Source organism: Vanessa cardui, chromosome 2 (assembly GCF_905220365.1).
Source record: "Vanessa cardui chromosome 2, ilVanCard2.1, whole genome shotgun sequence".
NCBI lineage: Eukaryota > Metazoa > Arthropoda > Insecta > Lepidoptera > Nymphalidae > Vanessa > Vanessa cardui.
This window is the reverse complement of record NC_061124.1, coordinates 11,058,165-11,077,688: the sequence shown is the minus strand read 5'-3', so window position 1 is coordinate 11,077,688 and position 19,524 is coordinate 11,058,165. Positions and strand designations below refer to the sequence as shown.

The 19,524-nt window shown below is 30.3% G+C and overlaps 6 protein-coding genes across 11 annotated transcripts; 4 read left to right on the top strand and 2 right to left on the bottom strand.

Moving 5' to 3' along the window:
• Positions 1 to 723: 723 nt before the first annotated feature.
• Positions 724 to 3,098, bottom strand: LOC124535728 (protein HBS1). The gene has a single exon (XM_047112044.1). It carries the CDS (start codon positions 2,972 to 2,974, stop codon positions 935 to 937), a length of 2,040 nt encoding a protein of 679 aa, XP_046968000.1. The 5' UTR covers positions 2,975 to 3,098; the 3' UTR covers positions 724 to 934.
• Positions 3,099 to 3,473: 375 nt separating this feature from the next.
• Positions 3,474 to 9,952, top strand: LOC124535739 (ras-related GTP-binding protein A). Its single transcript, XM_047112055.1, has 7 exons — positions 3,474 to 3,758; positions 3,842 to 3,941; positions 4,242 to 4,459; positions 5,181 to 5,347; positions 5,700 to 5,793; positions 6,315 to 6,467; positions 8,409 to 9,952. The coding sequence occupies exons 1-7, from the start codon at positions 3,747 to 3,749 to the stop codon at positions 8,586 to 8,588; spliced, it is 924 nt and encodes a 307-aa protein (XP_046968011.1). The 5' UTR covers positions 3,474 to 3,746; the 3' UTR covers positions 8,589 to 9,952.
• A 571-nt stretch (positions 9,953 to 10,523) lies between these two features.
• Positions 10,524 to 12,866, top strand: LOC124535958 (HIG1 domain family member 1A, mitochondrial-like). Of its 3 annotated transcripts, none has more exons than XM_047112371.1 (3): positions 10,524 to 10,751; positions 11,562 to 11,671; positions 12,300 to 12,866. In XM_047112371.1, exons 2-3 carry the CDS (start codon positions 11,578 to 11,580, stop codon positions 12,494 to 12,496), a joined length of 291 nt encoding a protein of 96 aa, XP_046968327.1. In that variant the 5' UTR covers positions 10,524 to 10,751; positions 11,562 to 11,577; the 3' UTR covers positions 12,497 to 12,866. The 3 variants fall into 3 exon arrangements, with proteins under 3 accessions (XP_046968327.1, XP_046968326.1, XP_046968328.1); XM_047112370.1 differs by having other exon boundaries at positions 10,536 to 10,721; XM_047112372.1 differs by lacking the exon at positions 10,524 to 10,751 and adding an exon at positions 10,941 to 11,160.
• Positions 12,570 to 14,872, bottom strand: LOC124535925 (serine/threonine-protein phosphatase 2A activator-like). 4 transcript variants are annotated; one of them, XM_047112329.1, is made up of 2 exons: positions 14,705 to 14,872; positions 12,570 to 14,235 (listed from the first exon to the last, which is right to left on the bottom strand). In XM_047112329.1, the coding sequence occupies exon 2, from the start codon at positions 14,233 to 14,235 to the stop codon at positions 13,252 to 13,254; it is 984 nt and encodes a 327-aa protein (XP_046968285.1). In that variant the 5' UTR covers positions 14,705 to 14,872; the 3' UTR covers positions 12,570 to 13,251. The 4 variants fall into 4 exon arrangements, with proteins under 4 accessions (XP_046968285.1, XP_046968301.1, XP_046968291.1 ...); XM_047112345.1 differs by having other exon boundaries at positions 14,822 to 14,842; XM_047112335.1 differs by lacking the exon at positions 14,705 to 14,872 and adding an exon at positions 14,460 to 14,600.
• LOC124535946 (beta carbonic anhydrase 1) lies at positions 14,512 to 16,571 on the top strand. The gene is made up of 5 exons (XM_047112365.1): positions 14,512 to 14,686; positions 15,091 to 15,175; positions 15,263 to 15,450; positions 15,554 to 15,742; positions 15,825 to 16,571. The coding sequence occupies exons 1-5, from the start codon at positions 14,594 to 14,596 to the stop codon at positions 16,032 to 16,034; spliced, it is 765 nt and encodes a 254-aa protein (XP_046968321.1). The 5' UTR covers positions 14,512 to 14,593; the 3' UTR covers positions 16,035 to 16,571.
• Positions 16,572 to 17,044: 473 nt separating this feature from the next.
• On the top strand, positions 17,045 to 19,014 carry LOC124535994 (HIG1 domain family member 1A, mitochondrial). Its single transcript, XM_047112373.1, has 3 exons — positions 17,045 to 17,224; positions 17,432 to 17,539; positions 18,040 to 19,014. Exons 2-3 carry the CDS (start codon positions 17,449 to 17,451, stop codon positions 18,228 to 18,230), a joined length of 282 nt encoding a protein of 93 aa, XP_046968329.1. The 5' UTR covers positions 17,045 to 17,224; positions 17,432 to 17,448; the 3' UTR covers positions 18,231 to 19,014.
• The last annotated feature ends 510 nt before the right edge of the window (positions 19,015 to 19,524 follow it).

The following is a 19,524-nucleotide window of genomic DNA, read 5'->3' as shown; positions in this document are numbered from 1 at the left end:
CTTCGAAACAAATTGAATCTTAAGTTAATCTTATTCGCAATGTACCATTTTGAACAAAAATTATCTTAAGTATATTTAAAAGTTAAACTAATTTGTGTGATACATAAAAAAATAAAATTTAAAGACATATTTCCAAACGTTAAAATTACGTTGATAGTGTACTTAACGCCGTGATGTAGAACTGCACTACAGATTGGAGAGCGCTCATTTTCAAAAATGATTATTAAAAAAAAATACTTCTCTCTACTTGCTACCTATTAAAAATGATTGAAAAAAAGGAGAAGATGTATATAATAACTGTAACTTATCCTATTCGCTGCGCATAAAATAAATAATATAGTATCAAAGAAATTGAGAAATAAAATAGTCTATAGCATCGATGATGATTCTACGTACATAGATTGATCAGTCTCATAACAAATAGACACAATATAACATTAAATTATTAAAATCACGAAAAATATTGTATTCGTTAAAGATTTATACATTATAGAAGAACAAGCACAGACAGACATCCGTGATAATTGACATTTTTATTTCCAAATACCGTAATGATAACAATGTTTTTCATTTTGCTTCATTTAAAAATGAGTAGTAGAATTATAAAATAAGACTATTTGGTCCAATGACCATATTCTATGTTTCTTTACAAAAACCTACTTTAATAAAATAATCGTTTAAGATAGACACAACTAAATAAAAAATAAATAAAACTCAAAAAAGTAGATATCAACATTTATTAGCATTATATAAATAAACATACTATTTAGCAATAATTATAACCATTCTATATGTATAGCACGATACATTATTGTACAAAAAACATTCAGGTGTATCTATTGACAATTCCTAGCACCTGAATTATGGGCACAAGTTTAGCTACAAAATATTGTTGTTATTAGAAGCCATTTTAATTATTGTATTATCAGATCAATCAAGTTGTAAAGATATCTGTAACGAGACCAGCAGCTATTGTTACTCCCGCCACACGTAACATTACGCGCCCAAGCTCCTTTACATCCTTGTATCGCTCAACACAAATTGGCCTGCAAACTTCTATATCTACTACTGCTACTGAATTGTTTCCAAGACACCTAGGCTTTTTCTTCAAAACTTCTCCGGTACTTTTATTAAGTAATGCCTTTAGTTTAATAATATTTGCAGACTCCACTAAAGACTGGTGATGAATAAGAACTGGAAAGCCTTTCGTTATAGGGACCTTTACATTGAAAACAACCAATCTAGCTTCAAATCTTGAGGTAACCGGCACTTGTTGGATTGGATCGCTTAATATGTAACCAATTGAAACATTCTGCATTTCAACTCCAGACAGAGTTACACTAACTTGATCACCTGCAAATGCTACATTATTTACCATGTCGTTTATACTTAAACTGCGAACCTCTGCCATTTCTTTTGTGGGACAGACCAAAACTTTATCACCCTTATTTATGACACCATTTTCAATACGACCAGCCACACAAAAACCAGAACCAGTGCCTTTAAACACATCATTGATGGACATGCGTAAAGGTTTTGATACTACTCTTTGAGGTACATTAAACTTATCAATAACATCAAGTAAGCAAGGCCCACTATACCACTTCAGTAATTCAGGCTCTTCTGAATTTTTGACTAAGTTCTCCCCAGTCAAACCTGAACAAGGTACAAATGTCACATCTGAATCTTTAAAACCAGCCTGTTTCAAGAATGCCTTAAGTTTTTTAGTTATTTCATCAAATCTTTCCTGAGACCAGTTGGTGGTATCCAATTTATTCACTGCAACAGCAAGCTGGTTTACTCCTAAGGATCTAACAAGTAGGGCATGTTCTCGAGTTTGTCCACCGAGTTCAAAACCTGATTCAAATTCACCTCTGGTTGCATCCACAACCAAAAGTGCAACATCAGCTTGACCTGCACCTGTAATCATGTTAGGAATGAAATCAGCATGTCCTGGAGCATCTAAGATGATTACTTTCTTCGTTTTAGTCTCAAACTGGGCCCTCCCTACATCCATAGTAATTCCTCTTACCCTCTCCTCTCCAGTTTCATCCAGTACCCAGGCATACATAAAGCTTTGTTTTCCAATTTTCTTACTCTCTTGTTCATACTTATGTAATGTCCTTTGGCTAACTTCACCTAATTCACATAATATTCGACCCATCAATGTAGACTTCCCAGCATCGACATGACCTATGACAACTATATACAAATGATCTTTATCAGAGCCTCTTTCATTAAGAAATTGTGTGTTTGGATCACTTTTGTTTTCTTTTATTTTTATAATAACTTTATTTTCATCTGCTTGTTCAAGCCTGGAAGGTGTTCTATCTCTGTTAGCTGGTGATTGATCTCTTGGCGTTTGTGGACAACTCTTAGTACTTTCATCTTCAATTTTGAAGCCTTTGATCACAGCCACTTTGCTTGGTTCTATTTTTGTAGCAATTACCTTGGGTGTTTTATCTCCTGTTGTTAATATTGGTGCCTTAATAGGTTCAATAAGAACTGTAGGGACTGGTATTGCGGGCTGTGGCTTACATTTGTCTTCATCTTTGCTTTTATTGTTCAATATTTCATCCAATGCCTTATTATAATTAAATTTATGAGTCAGCACTGATTGTACTAATACATTTTCCGGTATCGTGTCACCTAAAACATTGCGCAATTCATCAAGACAGGACATAAGTTTAGCTTCATCTTCTTCGTTCAAATTAAGGCCACGTAAATCCATAGATTCCCGACGATCTAATGATCGAACTGAAGGTTCAGGCAAATCTTCAGCCTCCTCTTGAATGTCATTATGGTTATCTAAAAAGTTCGATATAGCCTGCTGATTTCGGGAACGATCATACATCCATTGTGCTGTATCACTTGGTGATAAACAGCTGTCCTCCTCAACAGAGTGCCCATAAACATCATCGTAATCGTAGTCATCAGAATAGTTGCGGTTTCTTACATTACGATGGCGAGCCATATTAACGATTTTTTTTATTTTAATTCTCAATTCTGAACACTCATATTTATTTTTTTATTTTTTACACGTTTCTTGAAGTTTCTTCGAAACAATTTGGTGCCTTTTTGACATTTAATGTCAGTGTGTACTCAACTCCATAAATTTCGATAAAAACATTACGTTCAAAAAGATGTATAATTGTAATATATTTTATACAATTTAGAATTATTTAAAATTACTATAAGTAAAATGTAATTAGCTACCTAACTTGTTAAAAACTACGTTTATACAATTAATCAGGCAACTTTTATTACAAGTTATCTTTTAATCTTATATATCAGATCAAAGAACAAATCGCACTATAAAAAATTCACAACAGATTTCATAAACAGATTTTAATAATGTAATCATTGTTTAATTGTAATATCCGTATCAAACTATGAACTATATTTCATTTGTCATATCTTTGTAGGTACATTAATAAAAGGTTACAACACCTATAAACTAAAAACTTACAACATTCCATTAATTGTCAAGAATTGTCACACAGATACGAACATTGTTACAAATTTCACTCGCAATCATATCATTTGGATAATAATTAAATCGTAACGCCTTCTTTTTAAAATTTTCATCAATAATTGAAGGCACATACTCTATAGGTCTTAAAAACCAATACCATACCTTGTAACTGTATTAGAAATAAGTTGATAATAATCGCAAAAGTTTTAGAAGAAATTTCCAATAATAAAAGTTGCTTTGATCTTGGACCCTGACCCAATAGTTCATCAACATGAAGAAAAAGGTAACTCATCTAATATTTTATTAAAAATAATTTTTAATATTATTTCTGACAGCATATAATGATACATTTTATGGAATTTAAAGGTATTATTGATGGGGAAAAGTGGTTCTGGAAAGACAAGCATGAGGTCTATTATATTTGCCAACTACATAGCAAGAGACACAAGGAGGCTAGGTGCAACAAGTAAGAGATTCCAATTAGAAAAATAATTTATTCTTTGTCCCATTACAGAGGATATGATTCATATATTGTTTGTATATATTACACTTATATGAAAGACAATAACAAACTTTTACAACAGATAGTATCGCATTTAAATCTACCAGACTATCACATTCATAATATTCATAATTCATTATAATTTAGATATTATTACTTTAAAATAATTTATTATAGATAACAATACAGATCTTTAAAAAATATTTTTATTATTTGTTTTTATTTTATTTGTGTTATAAGAAGTTAAACCTTCTTTCCTTCCAGTTGATGTTGAACATTCTCATGTACGATTTCTTGGCAACCTTGTTCTTAATTTATGGGATTGTGGAGGTCAAGAAGCCTTCATGGAGAACTACTTTGCATCACAGAGGGATAATATCTTCAGAAATGTTGAAGTCTTGATATATGTTTTTGATGTTGAGAGCAGGGAAATGGAAAAAGATATGCACTACTACCAGTCATGCTTAGAAGCCATTCTACAGGTATTTCACAATACAAAACTATAAACTATATTTATAATTGACTTTTGAAACCACATAAAGTGGAAACTGTATTTTTGTTGTTACAATTAAACTTGTCTATGGTGCCTGTGTAATAATAATAACATCTATAGCCAGCTTAATCTAATTTATATTGATGTGGATAGATTCGAAAAAAGTTAGTCATCATATATATCAAAATATTTAACCTTATGAAATAATCTATAAAAGTCTTCATTTTTTGGCCTTGATATCTAAAATAGCATCTTTTTCGTGACCTTGAAATAAATATGCGTATAATATTATTGTTACTCATAACTATTTTCTGAGTTATAATTTACTTTGTTTCCTAATAATATCAAAGTAAACTATTTGCTAAAACTCAAAACTTATGCATATTGCCTTGAATAAATAAACTATGTATTACTATTTTTACTTACTTGTATTGATAAAGTTAAATCAAACATCTTTTATTATACAAAATTCAAAGAAAATTCTTTTAATAATGCAGACAGATTGTGGGAAATTATCTGGAATATGAGTAAAATTGTTATTTTATTCAAATATAAATCATATTATGATGCAATGATAACATTTTATATTTTCAACAGTAGCCTAACTTACTAGGTTAGTGAGTCAGTAATGTTGATTGTGACTTAAACAAATACAACATATAAGATGTGTGTAAATAATGAATTGTTATCTTAAATAATACTTTTCACAGAATTCACCAGAAGCCAGAATATTCTGCTTAGTTCATAAAATGGACCTTGTGGCTGAGGAGCGACGGGAGGAGATCTTCAAAACACGCGAGGAAGATTTGATAAGACTTTCTAAACCACTCGAATGTACCTGTTTTAGAACTAGTATATGGGATGAAACACTTTATAAGTAAGTTTATAAAGCTTAGTGCTTGCTCTTGGTTATATTAAGGTAGAAACTGACATTCAAACTTCTATAACATATTACATATAATTAAAAAGGATACTTTTATAATACCAGTGATATTTAATATTGTTTTGTTACAATTTGAAAACTAAGTGAGTTCAAGGCATATGAAATATCGTGATTCCAAAGGTTAATGATGCATTGACAATGTAATATTGGTTAATATTTCTTGCATTGTCTAGAGAATGTTTTGACTACATAGTACTTACCATCCACCATCCACCATCTACCATTTCAAATGAAATAATAAATATATATAAAACAATAATATGAACCACACATTTTTTATTTCCAGGGCCTGGTCAAGCATAGTATACAAATTAATACCCAATGTTAAGGCACTAGAATCATCACTCAAGCAATTTGCAGCAATAGTAGATGCTGATGAGGTAATAATATCATACAATAATATGTCATATTTAAACTATGAACTAGATTTAATATTTTTAGAGAATTATTTATACTTTTATTTATTTTTTATTTAAATTGAATAAATTTTATTTGTTATGTTCAATTAGATATGACTATTTTAAGTGTTCACTAAGATTTTTTAGACAGAAAAATAAAATTACTTCTTTTGATCCTAAACAGTGATATAATTGTAATATCTTCTAATAAATAATTTAAATCATAAGGTACATTAGTAACTAGACTGATAAATAATAATTTTGAGTCCATGAGGGACTACCTTTAAATCATTATTATACTCAATCTCAAACACTTGCCTGTTATTGTAATAAGACCTTAGAATGAGAACCCTGTAAAAAAAGTTGAAGCTGAATGATACAATGCTTTCTATTGCTTATTATGGCTTGTTTGCTATGGATTAAATCAATTTATACATTGGAATATAAATATAATAACATCAATAACAATGTGTTTTAAATATTTTTTACATTTTTATTTGTAGGTGCTTTTATTTGAACGGGCAACATTCTTAGTCGTGTCGCACTGTCAACGGCGACCGCACCGAGACGCGCATCGTTTTGAAAAAGTCTCCAACATTGTAAAACAATTCAAACTGTCGTGTTCCAAGCTGGCAGCACAATTTCAAAGCATGGAAGTAAGTATAATTATTAATTACTGTGCACGAGTCATGACCACAAATAGGCAAGTTCGAATGACAAGCGAGAGGCCAATAGAAGAAAAGAATAAACGGACGGACCAATCACGTGTAATCCTTCAAAGAGTAGGCATGGGTGATATCTGATTTAAGTGAAATCGGTTGTGTTACGGATATTTTGATTAAATATCGGTGTTGACATTCGATTTCATATATCGTCCTGTCTTTGTTTAGCTTTACATTGTACGATATGTGAGAAAGAGATGAAACGAAGTGATATCCAAATCGGTTTACTACCGTGTCCAAAAAATAAGATGACAATGTATATATTTTGATTTTTTTATTTATTCTCCCAAATCAATTTAATCGCCATAAAAGATGCTAACGGATGTTCCAATCTTCGAAACACTGATTATAATCACTTTCCGAGATGGCCTTCAGTTCTGTCTTCGCTTCGGCTTTAATCTCTATCATATCAAAACGGTGTCCCCGTAGCAGTCTTTTGAGCTTGCTGAACAGTTAGAAGTCGCACGGTGCTAGATCAGGTGAATACGGTGGTTGCGGGACAATATGGGTTGACTTTTTGGGAAAATGATCACGAAAGACGAGTGCAGTTATCGTTATGTAAAAATCAAGAATTGTCTTTCCACGATTCCGGTCTTTTTAGGCGTATAGCGTTATGCAAACGATGCATAACGGTCAAATAATATTACTTGTTTACTGTTTGACCCGGCGGAAGGAATTCACAATGCATAACACCACGATAATCGAAGAAAACGGTATACATGACCTTGATTTTTGAGCAACTTTGGCGTGGTTTTTTTGGTTTCGGCTCTCCTTTGGCACAATATTCGCAGTATTGATCGGTTGTTTTGGGGTCGGAAGCATTGATCCAAGTCGCGTCGCAAGTGATCATGCATTTCGTCTTATCTTAATAGTCAGAAAGAATCATTTCACACACTTCAACCGTATTGACCGAGCCACCCAATATGCCAATTTCATCAGCAAAGTGCCTAATCGTTAATCGACGGTTTTTAAACACCAAATCTATGATTTGTTGGACGTGATATTCGTCAGTTGAGGTCGATGTTTGCACAGGACGCTCGACTGGCTGGCTCAGAACTCACCTCACTCACCACATGTAATTTTTTTTTAGGCATAGCCTCACCGCCAAAGGCTTTCTGCACCATCCTCAACGTATCCGCAGCAGAAAATTGATTCCGCAAACAAAATTATTGCATATTCTTTGCTTATAAATTTCGACATTGCAAAAACGAAAACTCACTTTTAAGGGTCACAAGCCGACGCGTATCTCATAATATCATAACACTAATGAATATTTGGCATATAAATTTGACATAGTAGACACAGACAGTAAACAATACTAAAAAAAAAAAAATCTCCAAATCCTTCAAAGGGGTCAGTTCAAATTGAAATGTCACCTTATCTATTGGATATAGGAGTAGAATTCGTTTCATCTCTTTCTCACAAGATGGTTTAAAAAGTGACAGGGCGAATGAATCAAATTTTAATGTTACCGTATTTTGGATATTTTGATGTACCCAAACAATATTCAGTGTTTTAGATGTGTTTCGATATATGGAATTCCCAGAAGGAATTTCCAGCCTCACACAAGTACTGTGTACCTTTTAACATCAGCCGACTTTTCCAAACCGATATGACTTAAAAACCTTCAAGTAACGAGTTTACTCTTTTCTTTAAAGCCGGCAACGCATAGGCAAGACATTGCCCTTTTTTCTTGCTGGAAAAACGCATTGCGCGTTTCAACCGCGTGAATTGGTGGGGTGACCCCCCCCCCCACTTCACTTCACTGTGGGACTCACCGGTGCCCAGGACAAATGCTAGACAATACCCTAGATATTCTCCTTCAATTTTCTGTATTTACATATTACCAATATGATAATAATATTTTACTTTAAGGTGCGAAACAGTGTATTTGCGGCATTCATAGACGGGTTCACAAGCAACACATACGTCATGGTCGAGATGTCGGACCCTAAAATACCGTCCGAAGCTACCCTCATCAACATTCGAAATGCTAGGAAGCACTTTGAAAAACTTGAAAAGGTTTCATCGAGTGCCCCCAGCCAGTATCAGTGAAAGGTCAAATAAGAACTCCGCATCTACAATATCTCAATCTCCTTGCCAAAGCGAGACAAATATACATATTAAATGATTTTTAATTTGCACAGATTAATTAGGTAATTTTGATATACAGATTATATAAACTGTAATATTATGCTTTTTTGGAAATATGTGTACTAGGTACCTAAAGAGTTGGTAACGTATATATATTTTTTTTTAAACAAAGATTATACTTTGGCAAAAACCATGACGAAATGCCACCAACTGTAAAAAGTAAGTTTCAAAGAAATCGGATAATTGGTGTATAATAATCGACACAGGAAAAATATGTTTCTTACATAAATTTGTGTATGAAAAAACGTTATATGGAAATTATTTAACTTAAAGTTAGTTTTGTGCACAGCACATGAGTTAAATTGAATGCAATGAATTTATGACGTTATTAAAACTTCTTTATATTGAAAAAATAAAGAAATAACTACTCTTAGTAATATATAAAACATAAAATTATTTATATATGTGTCTTTTAATATATACATGACACTTATTTATTATTTTTTTATAATAATTCCTCATGTTCTCTACTGTAGACAAAAATGTAAAATGTATAAAAAGGTCAGATGTATAAAAAGTTGTTAATGGTCACCATCAAGAAAATATTTTTAATTTGTAGTTACCATATCCACAAAAAAAATTGTTTTATTTAGAATTGTTTAGACCTTAAAATTATTTAAGATAGATATGTAAGTTTATTTGTTTACTTTTAATAATAATCCACTAGCTTATTGACAAAAATGATAAAACACCTTCCTACCCCCACTCTGATCATCATAGAAAAGCTCAAGTAAATTATTTGTTATGTTCAATCTAATATAAACTATTTCAATTGCTACTGCTTATTTAACAAGTTAACAAAATGCCTTTATCTGTTTTTTCTATTTTAAATGTAAGTTTTGATCTGTGATTTATTATGATTTGTAGCTTAAGGTTGCCAGGCCCTAGAATATAATATCAATTAAATCATTAGTAAAATCTCATATCAAACATATAAACAATTGTTAAATTGAATAATTAACTTTTTAAAGGATATTTTAACTTGAAATTTAATGGATTTATTTAGTAATGTTGTGTTAGGCTGATTAGTTAAACAATGCTGCCTTTTTCTCTCGTGTGAAATCAGATATGAAAAAACATCAATCTTTAACTAAACACCACTACACAACATTTTTTAAGTAAGACCGTAATTGTTTTTGAGTAAAACCTTATTAGTGTTAAAAATGTAAACACTTCTATTTATAAGCTATATGTTGGTAAAATATTGTTATTCTACTTTGCAGTTACGAAATTCAGCATATTAAATAAAAAAAATGGTTAAACTATGTTACTTTTTTATTTACAATAAACCTACACAAAACTCCAAGGGTTGGTATTTACCCTCATTGAAAAGATTAAATAATCAATACGTAATGAACGAATGTACAAATAGATTTTTCCTGTAACATCTATCTGATAAAATAGTCAACCAAACATATCTGATAACAAAATATAAGATTTCAATACCGATCATCTGATTAAATAAATTGGCTATATACACAAATAAGTACATTAACAGAATTAAATACAAACAATTTGAAATATAAATTTAGGTATATATTTCACACAAAATATAACAATTATTTGCAAACAGATAAACGTACTGGTTCAAGCACTTATCTGCCTTACGTCTATTACGTACGTCTACATTACTCGATCTGATATTATCGAAAACTAAAGTAAGCAAGAGTTCATTTATAGGTATTGCGTAAATTCAATAAAAAGTTACACGAGTATTCATAATAAATTACATAGTACATTGCACAATGAGAGGTAATGGCATATTTGAATACGTTACAAAACCATCAATGGAGAGCCAATAGCAATATTGAAACTGATTCATAATCTTTATTATATTCCTTTTCCTTATACAGATTACGATAAAATATTTGCTACCTAAGTTTTTTATTACGTACTCTTCGATACGTACATTACATAGTCTTTGATTACCGTCTGAGTTGTTCACATTTATTTGTATTCGTTAGCGTAGTTCTTATAGTGACGTGATACAAGATTAAGATTACTCTAGGAACAGTAGGAACTTGTTACATCAGCGTAAGTTAACAAATATTACCAAGGACTAAAGTAACTTTCATATAACGTTACCGTAAAAAAATAAGACTTTTTATATACACGTCATACTCAATTTTAATTTTAGTTATAAAATAAAGTGAAATTTTATATTTTATTCAGTTTTGAAGTATATTTATTTATGATTAATATTATAATTGAAGAGGATGTTCTTGTATTTTATTCAATTGAAATAACAGTAATTGTATAAAATTTATAATAACTGTAGTATAATATTCTCGTGATATAAGTATATATCAAGAATATTACAATTTGGCGCACAGATGTAATTTTCAATTATTGTGCAAAGTTTGAAATTATCTGTATCTCATAATATAATAGATTAAGTTTGTATTATTATATAGTACGTTTTTGTATTGTATATCTGTTCTTAGATTATTTAAACCGATACCGATGTAATCAAGTAAGAAAAAATATTATGGACCAATAAACTAGCGTTAACTGTAGGACGGAATTAATCTTCGATTTCTTTCTTGGAACGAATGAGGCGTTCCTACAACAGCAGCCTGTAAATTCCCACTGCTGGGCTAAAGGCCTCCTCTCCCTTTGAGGAGAAGGTTTGGAACATATTCCACCACGCTGTTCCAATGCGGGTTGGTGGAATACACATGTGGCAGAATTTCTATGAAATTTGTCGTTAACAATACTCATGTTTTTAACTCATTTAACTCAAATTAATAACTGAGTAACTATACTTTTAGTGCCCTCATCTACTTATTCATTAAATTTGTACTATTATTTTTAAAGAACAATTAAATTCTTCCCTGCTCTTAGTAGTTACTAACAAAAACTATTTATTTTAAGGTCTATTAAATTAATCATGGCTCAAGAGAAACCAGTTTTTGATTATCACGAAGAATCACATGCCGAAAAGTTAGCGAGAAAGTCTAAGGAATCCCCCTTTATGGTAATTGGTAAGTTAAAATGTAGTTAACTATAAATTCCTTTTGTTAGCATCTAATACTTTTATTTCGTATGGTCAGAGTCGGATATAGAAAATTTTAAAAGTTCAGACAAGTATTTTAACCACTAACGATAATGCTACGATGGGAATTTTTCACGCTAATACGTCATGTTTCTTATGACGTGTAATATTCACATTTCTACCATTTCAAATAACATTACCAGCTATTGTTTTCAAAAACTACAGCTACTTTACGTCTTTCGAGGCGGTGACAAATTAAAATTAATTGATACGTCTTAAATACGCGTAGGTAGTAAAAAGACATAAATAATTACTGTAGTTGCAATGTTAATACAGATCGTAATAATAATTGAAGCAATATCAATTTACGCATGCATTATGTTGGTCATGCAATGTACCATATAACTTCTCAAAGATTAAATTTTAGTCCGTATTTTTTTATAAATATTTCTGTACATTCTTGTAGTGACATTTAAACATTCGCGGGGACAACTTGACCCTGCTATCTCCTCTAAGCTCATTTAATTAATTGAACTAAATCTAAACTTTCCTGCGGTAAGTTTTTCTGTACTCAGTAATTAATTACGTATATAAAATTTATTTGTATTTTTTTATAGGATTAGCTGGTCTTGCAACCGCGGTCGGATATGGCGGCTACGCTTTCAAAAACAGAGGTACCATGAGTACGAGTGTGTATTTGATGCAATTCCGTGTGATATCTCAGGGCCTCGTCGTGGGTGCCCTGACCGCTGGCATGGCTTACACTCTCTTTAATAATCACTTCAACAAACCAAAAGCAGTTCATGAAAATTAAAAAACTAATATTCCTTTTTTAAATTAAGTAATGTACTTGAAACCGCGCGGGATTAAAATAAAACTACCTATAATTATTTTTTAAATAAACGTAGGCTTAGTATATTTATTACAGTATTATGTATTTGAATAAGTAAGCGAGTTGCTCATTGAATTTTCTTGTATAGAGAAGTTTTTGTCACCTATGTAAAATTCAAAGACAATCTGTACACATTTTGCTAACAACTATTAATTTATAAATTGTGTGGAATAATAACATCTACGACATTTTATATTTTAGAAAGTTAAGTTTAAAATTACCACTTATTCAGTCATTGAGGCAAATATTATATTATATTTTTTGTTAAGTAAAATAAATTATATTATTTGTATGTATTTTCTTTTATTGAATGTCGAAATTTTGTGTTTGTTATTTAAAAATGTTAAATATAAACAAAAACATAATAACTAATTACATACACATTATATTTATTTATAAAGCAAGCATTGCAAGACAACCAAAAACTATATTGATGAATTAATCTCAGCTCACTAATCTAAGGAATAAAGTTATGTTTGAATATTTATAATTTAATATCACATTTTTTTAATTCATTAAAACCAATACTTCATGTATAAAGATACTCATATTGGAAATAAATAATATTAATACTTAATACTCCATTACTGGCTTCTTTATGACAAAGAAATGAGAAATACATTATTAAGTCTTACATATTGACTCTAGACTACAAACAAAGTAAAAGGCATAGTTTTTTATTGCTGAATTGGAAATCTACGTATTGGAAGGAGGGAACCAAACATAACATGCTGTATAACTGGGAACTTGGCGAGAATTTCTTTTTTGTACATTTTGATCAAACCCTGATTGATTTTAGTCCAGGATCCAACTGCACTTATACTCCACAGCTGGTTAGAGTGCTCTGCAAAAGGTCCTTTTTTAACCTCTTTTATATATTTAATACAAGAGAGAAACATGTATTCATCTGCATATTTATCGATAATGTCATCTTCCAGAAACTTTACAGGTGGATAAATTCTGGGCTGATTTATTAATTGTGAGCTTCCCCATATAAAAGGAACAAATTGATAATCATCCAAACTCCATACACCATGACTGCCAGCTGGCTCCATCCTATATGTCTGTTGAAGCCTTCTCGCAATTTGCAGATATTTATTAAATATAAAAAATACAGTAGCCACTTTATCTTCAGAATCAAAGAAACCAATTTTGTATAAGCAACAGAGGAACATTACAAAGGACATTTCATGTCCCGTTCCATAGTCAATTCTGGTTGCATTGCCAAAGCTTTCCTCTAAATACACTTTTATCTCTGGTATGGCTAAATGCAGTTGAGGTTCCAGAACTTCCTGGAGTAATTGAGTGGAACTTATTTTCACCTTGGCCAGCCAATCTCTAAATGCAGTGTTACCAAACCTTTGTGGTTGTTCAACTGGCGGAAACTCGTCTATGAGTTCATCAATTTTTTCTAATAAATTAATAAATTTTGATACATTATTTGAAATTTTACAGTCAACCGACAATGGCTTTCCTTTGATTGCTTCATTGAGTGTGGCAATAAAGCCTGTGTATTCCATATAAGCTTCGGACTTTTCCCAAATAGCCATATCTGTAATTGTTTTGACTGCTTTCTCTGGTTCTAAGAAACGGTGATTAATGGGAAGTGTAGGACCTAGTTTCTCCATTTTAGCATCACCAATTGCACTCTCTGTATTCATCTGTGAATGATTAATATAGTAACAGTTTTAAAACATTTAATTAATCGTTATTAAATTCCCTATTAAAAATTGTACTATATTAGCTAACCAACAATTCAAAAACGTTTAGTTTTAATTTATATTCATTTGATAAACATAGAACAAGATTGCAATCGAAAGATAAACAAATTAGACCGTTTATCTCCCTCCGCTTAATAAATACGCGTTCTACATTATTTCTATACCTCAACGAATCTACGGCGACCGCGATAAGCTTAGCTAATGAAGGTCAGAAACGTCAAAACTAAACTGGACACATGCACGAACTTCCTATTTCCCGACGTAATTATAGCCAAGTTAGGCTAATTTTAATTAAAAAATGGATAGAATATTAAGAGGTATTATGAGATATCGTGTCTTAGACAGAGCAAGCATGGTTAAACAGTTTGAACAAGTTCGGGACAATCCTGTGGTATGTAGATAAACTAACCTTTATTATTTTATATTAAAGTTGTAGATAATTCATAAATAAATCGTTCAAAATCAATTTCAAAAGCGTGACCCTTTTATAATTTGAAATTGAATTAATTTAATAGTACATAGGTACCTAAAAATACAATTGTGAAATCATTCACTGTGACATAAACGTCATAAACTTGACAAGTAAATGTCATAATATTGTAAATGAAACACAAAGTAAGAACGGTCCAATTAACGATAAAATTTTTAAAGTAAATAATATTTGTAAGATATCTATTATCAATTAATAAAACACATTAAATAAAATATAAAAAAAAAAAACTTCTCAAAAATACAATTTAATTACTATGTACCGTTTTCCTGTGTTTTTATTAATACTATTTTTGCTTTTTTAAGCCAAAAGCTATATTTTATAGTTGTATGGACAGTAGAATGATCCCCACAAGATTTACGGAAACATCTGTCGGTGATATGTTCGTTGGTTTGTATATTTAATTAATAAACCCATTGCATATATTAATATCCCTGATTATTTTTATAAATTTTGTAATCATTTAATTTCTTTCAGTAAGGAATGCTGGAAATCTCGTACCACATTCTCAAGCTTTTGTAGATGAAATGACAAGTTGTGAACCAGCAGGTTTAGAGCTTAGTTGTGTTTTAAATGATGTTAAGCATATTATTGTTTGCGGCCACAGTGACTGCAAGGCAATGAATCTTCTTTACAAATTAAAAAGTGACAAAGAATCGAGTATAGTGAGTATTTTAATAAGTAGACATATAAATTATTTTATACACTAAAAAATATGTAATATTAACTACAGCTATGATTTTGTATATCATAAGGCTATTTTCACAGGAACAAAGAAGAATCTCACCACTTAAATCTTGGCTTTGTACTCATGGGAAGTCAAGTTTAGATAAATTCTTAGATGTTAAAGGAAATTTTGATAAACCTATAGTGTTTTCTGCTGAGACTCCGCAGAGAAAGTTTGTAGCTTATATCGATCCTGAAAATAATTTTTGTATCGAAGACAAACTGTCACAGGTACAATTTATATATAAATATATATTTAAGCTATATTTTATTTTACGACATTCAATACAATAACGCTATGTTTAAATTTTAGGTCAACACTTTACAGCAATTACAAAACATCGCATCGTATGGAATGTTAAAAAAACGCTTAGAAAGACACGATTTACATATTCATGCCTTATGGTTTGACATTTACACAGGAGACATATATTATTTTAGTCGAAGAGCTAAACGTTTTCTTATAATAGATGAATCAAGCTACGAAATTATTTTAGCTGAAATCCGTAGATATTACTCATAACAATTATAACACTAGGATTCCGAGTGCATTTATTGCTCCAGTAATTGTATCACCAGTAGCGGATGGGACCAAGATATATTTTTTAAATATGATATATTTTTGTACTAAATTATTTATATGTAATAGTCATTCCAGATGAAATATTGAAGTTTGGAAGTTTAATTTATAAAATATATATATATATATATATATTAAGTGTACAGTTTATTAGGAATTAGAAATAACCTAACATAGGTTATGCTTTTTATACTTTTTTATGCTTTTACAAATTAACATTTAAGGGTTATTAATTTATTAAGAAACGGGTTTTTAAAATAAATGATATTAAAGAATACAATTTCAATTTTGTTCACATGCTATGTAACTTTGTATGCCTACATACCACACAAGTGAAATATATAATTGTCTAAAAAATCGAATTATGGTTTTTGATTGGAGAAGACACACAATACAATACTCATTCATAGAAATTTATTTATTTACTCTGAAATGTAATGAAAATGATTATAGTTTTATTTACAAAGTACCTAACTGATTAAATTGAATTACTAATTATGGTCGTATGTTTTTCTTAATTATATAGATTAAGCATATAGCACAATTTTATTAATAAAAGAGCAACTATGTGAGTTTCGCTTCGTTCTTAAAAACGCTTCGTTGTAAAGTTTACTTGAATAAAATTGATTTGATTTGATTTGAATACTCGTCATACCTATTAGGCAGAACATGTACAACATTTTTCATCATGTCGTCATGAGCGAGGGCTCATCACGTACGTGGAGTTTCCTAAATACAAACTGCCCGGATTACAAGCAGGCTATCACGCAATCAAATACATAATGTTTGCAGATCTGCATGCGCGGTGGACAGTCGCATAGGACATGCTAATATTATTGAATAAGTACCTCAATTTGGTCAAATTAAAAAATCAAAGTGTTACAAATAAATTAAACGTGATTAAAACTTTTGTTATGTTACAGCCCTAAACAAAAGATTGACATTTGACCGTCAAGTGTCAGAAGAATTGATGAAGTTTAATGTCAAAGTGAGTAGAATACTAGAATATAATGGTGTGTGAACTGTGAAGTGTGGACAAGGTTATACAAAATTGTGATGCAATGTTAGGGAAATTTTTAAAAATTATATAATAAAGTACCTTGGAAGCTATTTATAATAATTTGAATTAAGAGGTAACAGATTTTTTTTAAACTTGTCATGAAGAGTGTTAAATATGGTGTTATTTCAATGAATTTAGATAAATTAAATATATTCATGTTATATAGATAATTATTTTCATATTATTTTATTATGTAAGTTATGTAATTAGAATCATTTTACCAAATAATTAATATTTTATCATAAATTACTCAATATTTAATAATTTTATTAATTTCTAGTGATTTCAAACCTCACAATGAATCCAGAAAAAGTTTTCGAATATAGTGATGAATCTCAAGCCGAGCGTTTTGCAAGAAAATCAAAGGATTCGCCCTTTATGATAATAGGTAAAATAACTAATTCTTATATAGATACATGTCGATTTTTTCGTTTCCTTGAAAAGAACCTTACTGACTTTGAAGTTATGAGTAGCTTTACTTAGTTCTTAGTGGCTTTGTGCAAGTCAATCTAAGTAGGCACAATCTTTCTATCACATATTTTACTCCAAAAAATCAATCCCCAATATTGTTATGGCTTGGAGAGTGATTAGGCACAAAGAACATATTACCTTAGTTCTTATTTTCCAAAGTACATTGATCATGTGATAATGTAGTGATGATTAATGTTTCTTGATGCCAATATCTATGAGTAGTAGTGACCACTTCCCACCAGGTGGTCTATTTACAGACTTCCTATCTAATGTGACCTAAAGTACTAGTTTATATAAAAACACACAAAATACCCAGGTTAATTTCTTTTTTGTAAAGTACATTTGTTTTAAATGGACATACAACTATATTTTATCTATTGGGGAATATAAAATTAATGTGGAAATATCCTTTTTCAGGTATCCTAGGGTTGATAGGTGTTTGTGGTTATGGAGCCTACCAATTCAAAAACCGAGGTAAAATGAGCACAAGTGTATTTCTAATGCAGCTCAGAGTTGCAGCTCAGGGAACTGTTGTAGCCGCACTCACAGTTGGCATTGGATATTCAATGGCCCAAAGATATTTATTTAAGGAGGAAAAGAAACAATAACTTAGCAAAATTTCACATAGAAAATGTAGTTGCTTTCATTGGTGAATGTTCCAGTATTGTTGTAGGGAATTATAAAATCTCTTTTTAATCTCAATTGTTTATGTCAGACACAAAATGTTCTTTGGCTATTGTTTAACTTATGTTTAAGTTAATTTATTATAAGTAGGAACTAATTTTGTTTTGTGATGTTAGTATGTAAACAGTGATCATTATTAAATGTATATAATCCATGTAATTAAAAATAATATATTTTCTTAAGTGGTTTGTTAAGCTTACTGTAACTAAGTAAGAAAATATTTATGAAATGTTTTCAATCTGTATTTAATTTTATTGATATATATCGAATGACTATATATTAAATATATGGAAATTAAAAAATAACTTGAATCTGAATTATGGTCAGGATGGATCAAGCCGAATAATGTTAATAATAAGATAATCTCACATCTTTCTTCTTTTCAGTATGAAATGAAACTAAAACAGTAATATAGCACACAAGTTTGAGATTAATTTATAATTATTTATTAATTATATACAAGTTTGAACTAACCACTGTTGTAATATACACCATATTAAAACCATTACTTCAATGTGTTGTGTCTTCAACTGCATTGATTTACTTTGACAAGCACGAACAAAACAAAATAATTCAAGCCTTGTTGGATTTCCTGCTAGTTTTCAGCAGCTAAAGAGTTAAATTCGGTTATTATTTAAGATGTTTTTCTATATTGTATTCCAGCTACTTTCGATGTATTTATAACAAAGTAAAATTTGATGACATCAAGCTTTGGTTTTATTTGACTACTAATACTTTTTACATTGGTAAAATTAATTCTTATAATGCTATGGCTATTGTATTAATGTCATTAAAATAAAAATCGCAATTACTTTGAAAACTGATTTGAATGCGACTACCGTAATTGTTGGCGAGCGAAATTACTATCATTAAGTTTTGTATTTGTAAGTATGTAGCGCAAATCGATTTTAGTACTAATGTTTTTTAATTATTACCCATAATGTAAATTAAATGCAGACCTGAATCGATTAATGTCATTGCGAAAGACCAGAGAAAAGTGGTCTGCTAGTATGTGGTATGTCAACAAACAGCAATTCAAAAATGTTAAAATAGGTGAATAATATAACGAATATAATTCATGTTAAATAATCTATAGGAGCCATTTCAAAATTTCAAGTGTTAAGTTAGTAAAACTCAAAATCAGTAAGAAAATTATTGGTAGCTTTTTAACGAATCGAGTGGACGCCACAAGGAACACGTGCAAATGACTTTGTAGAG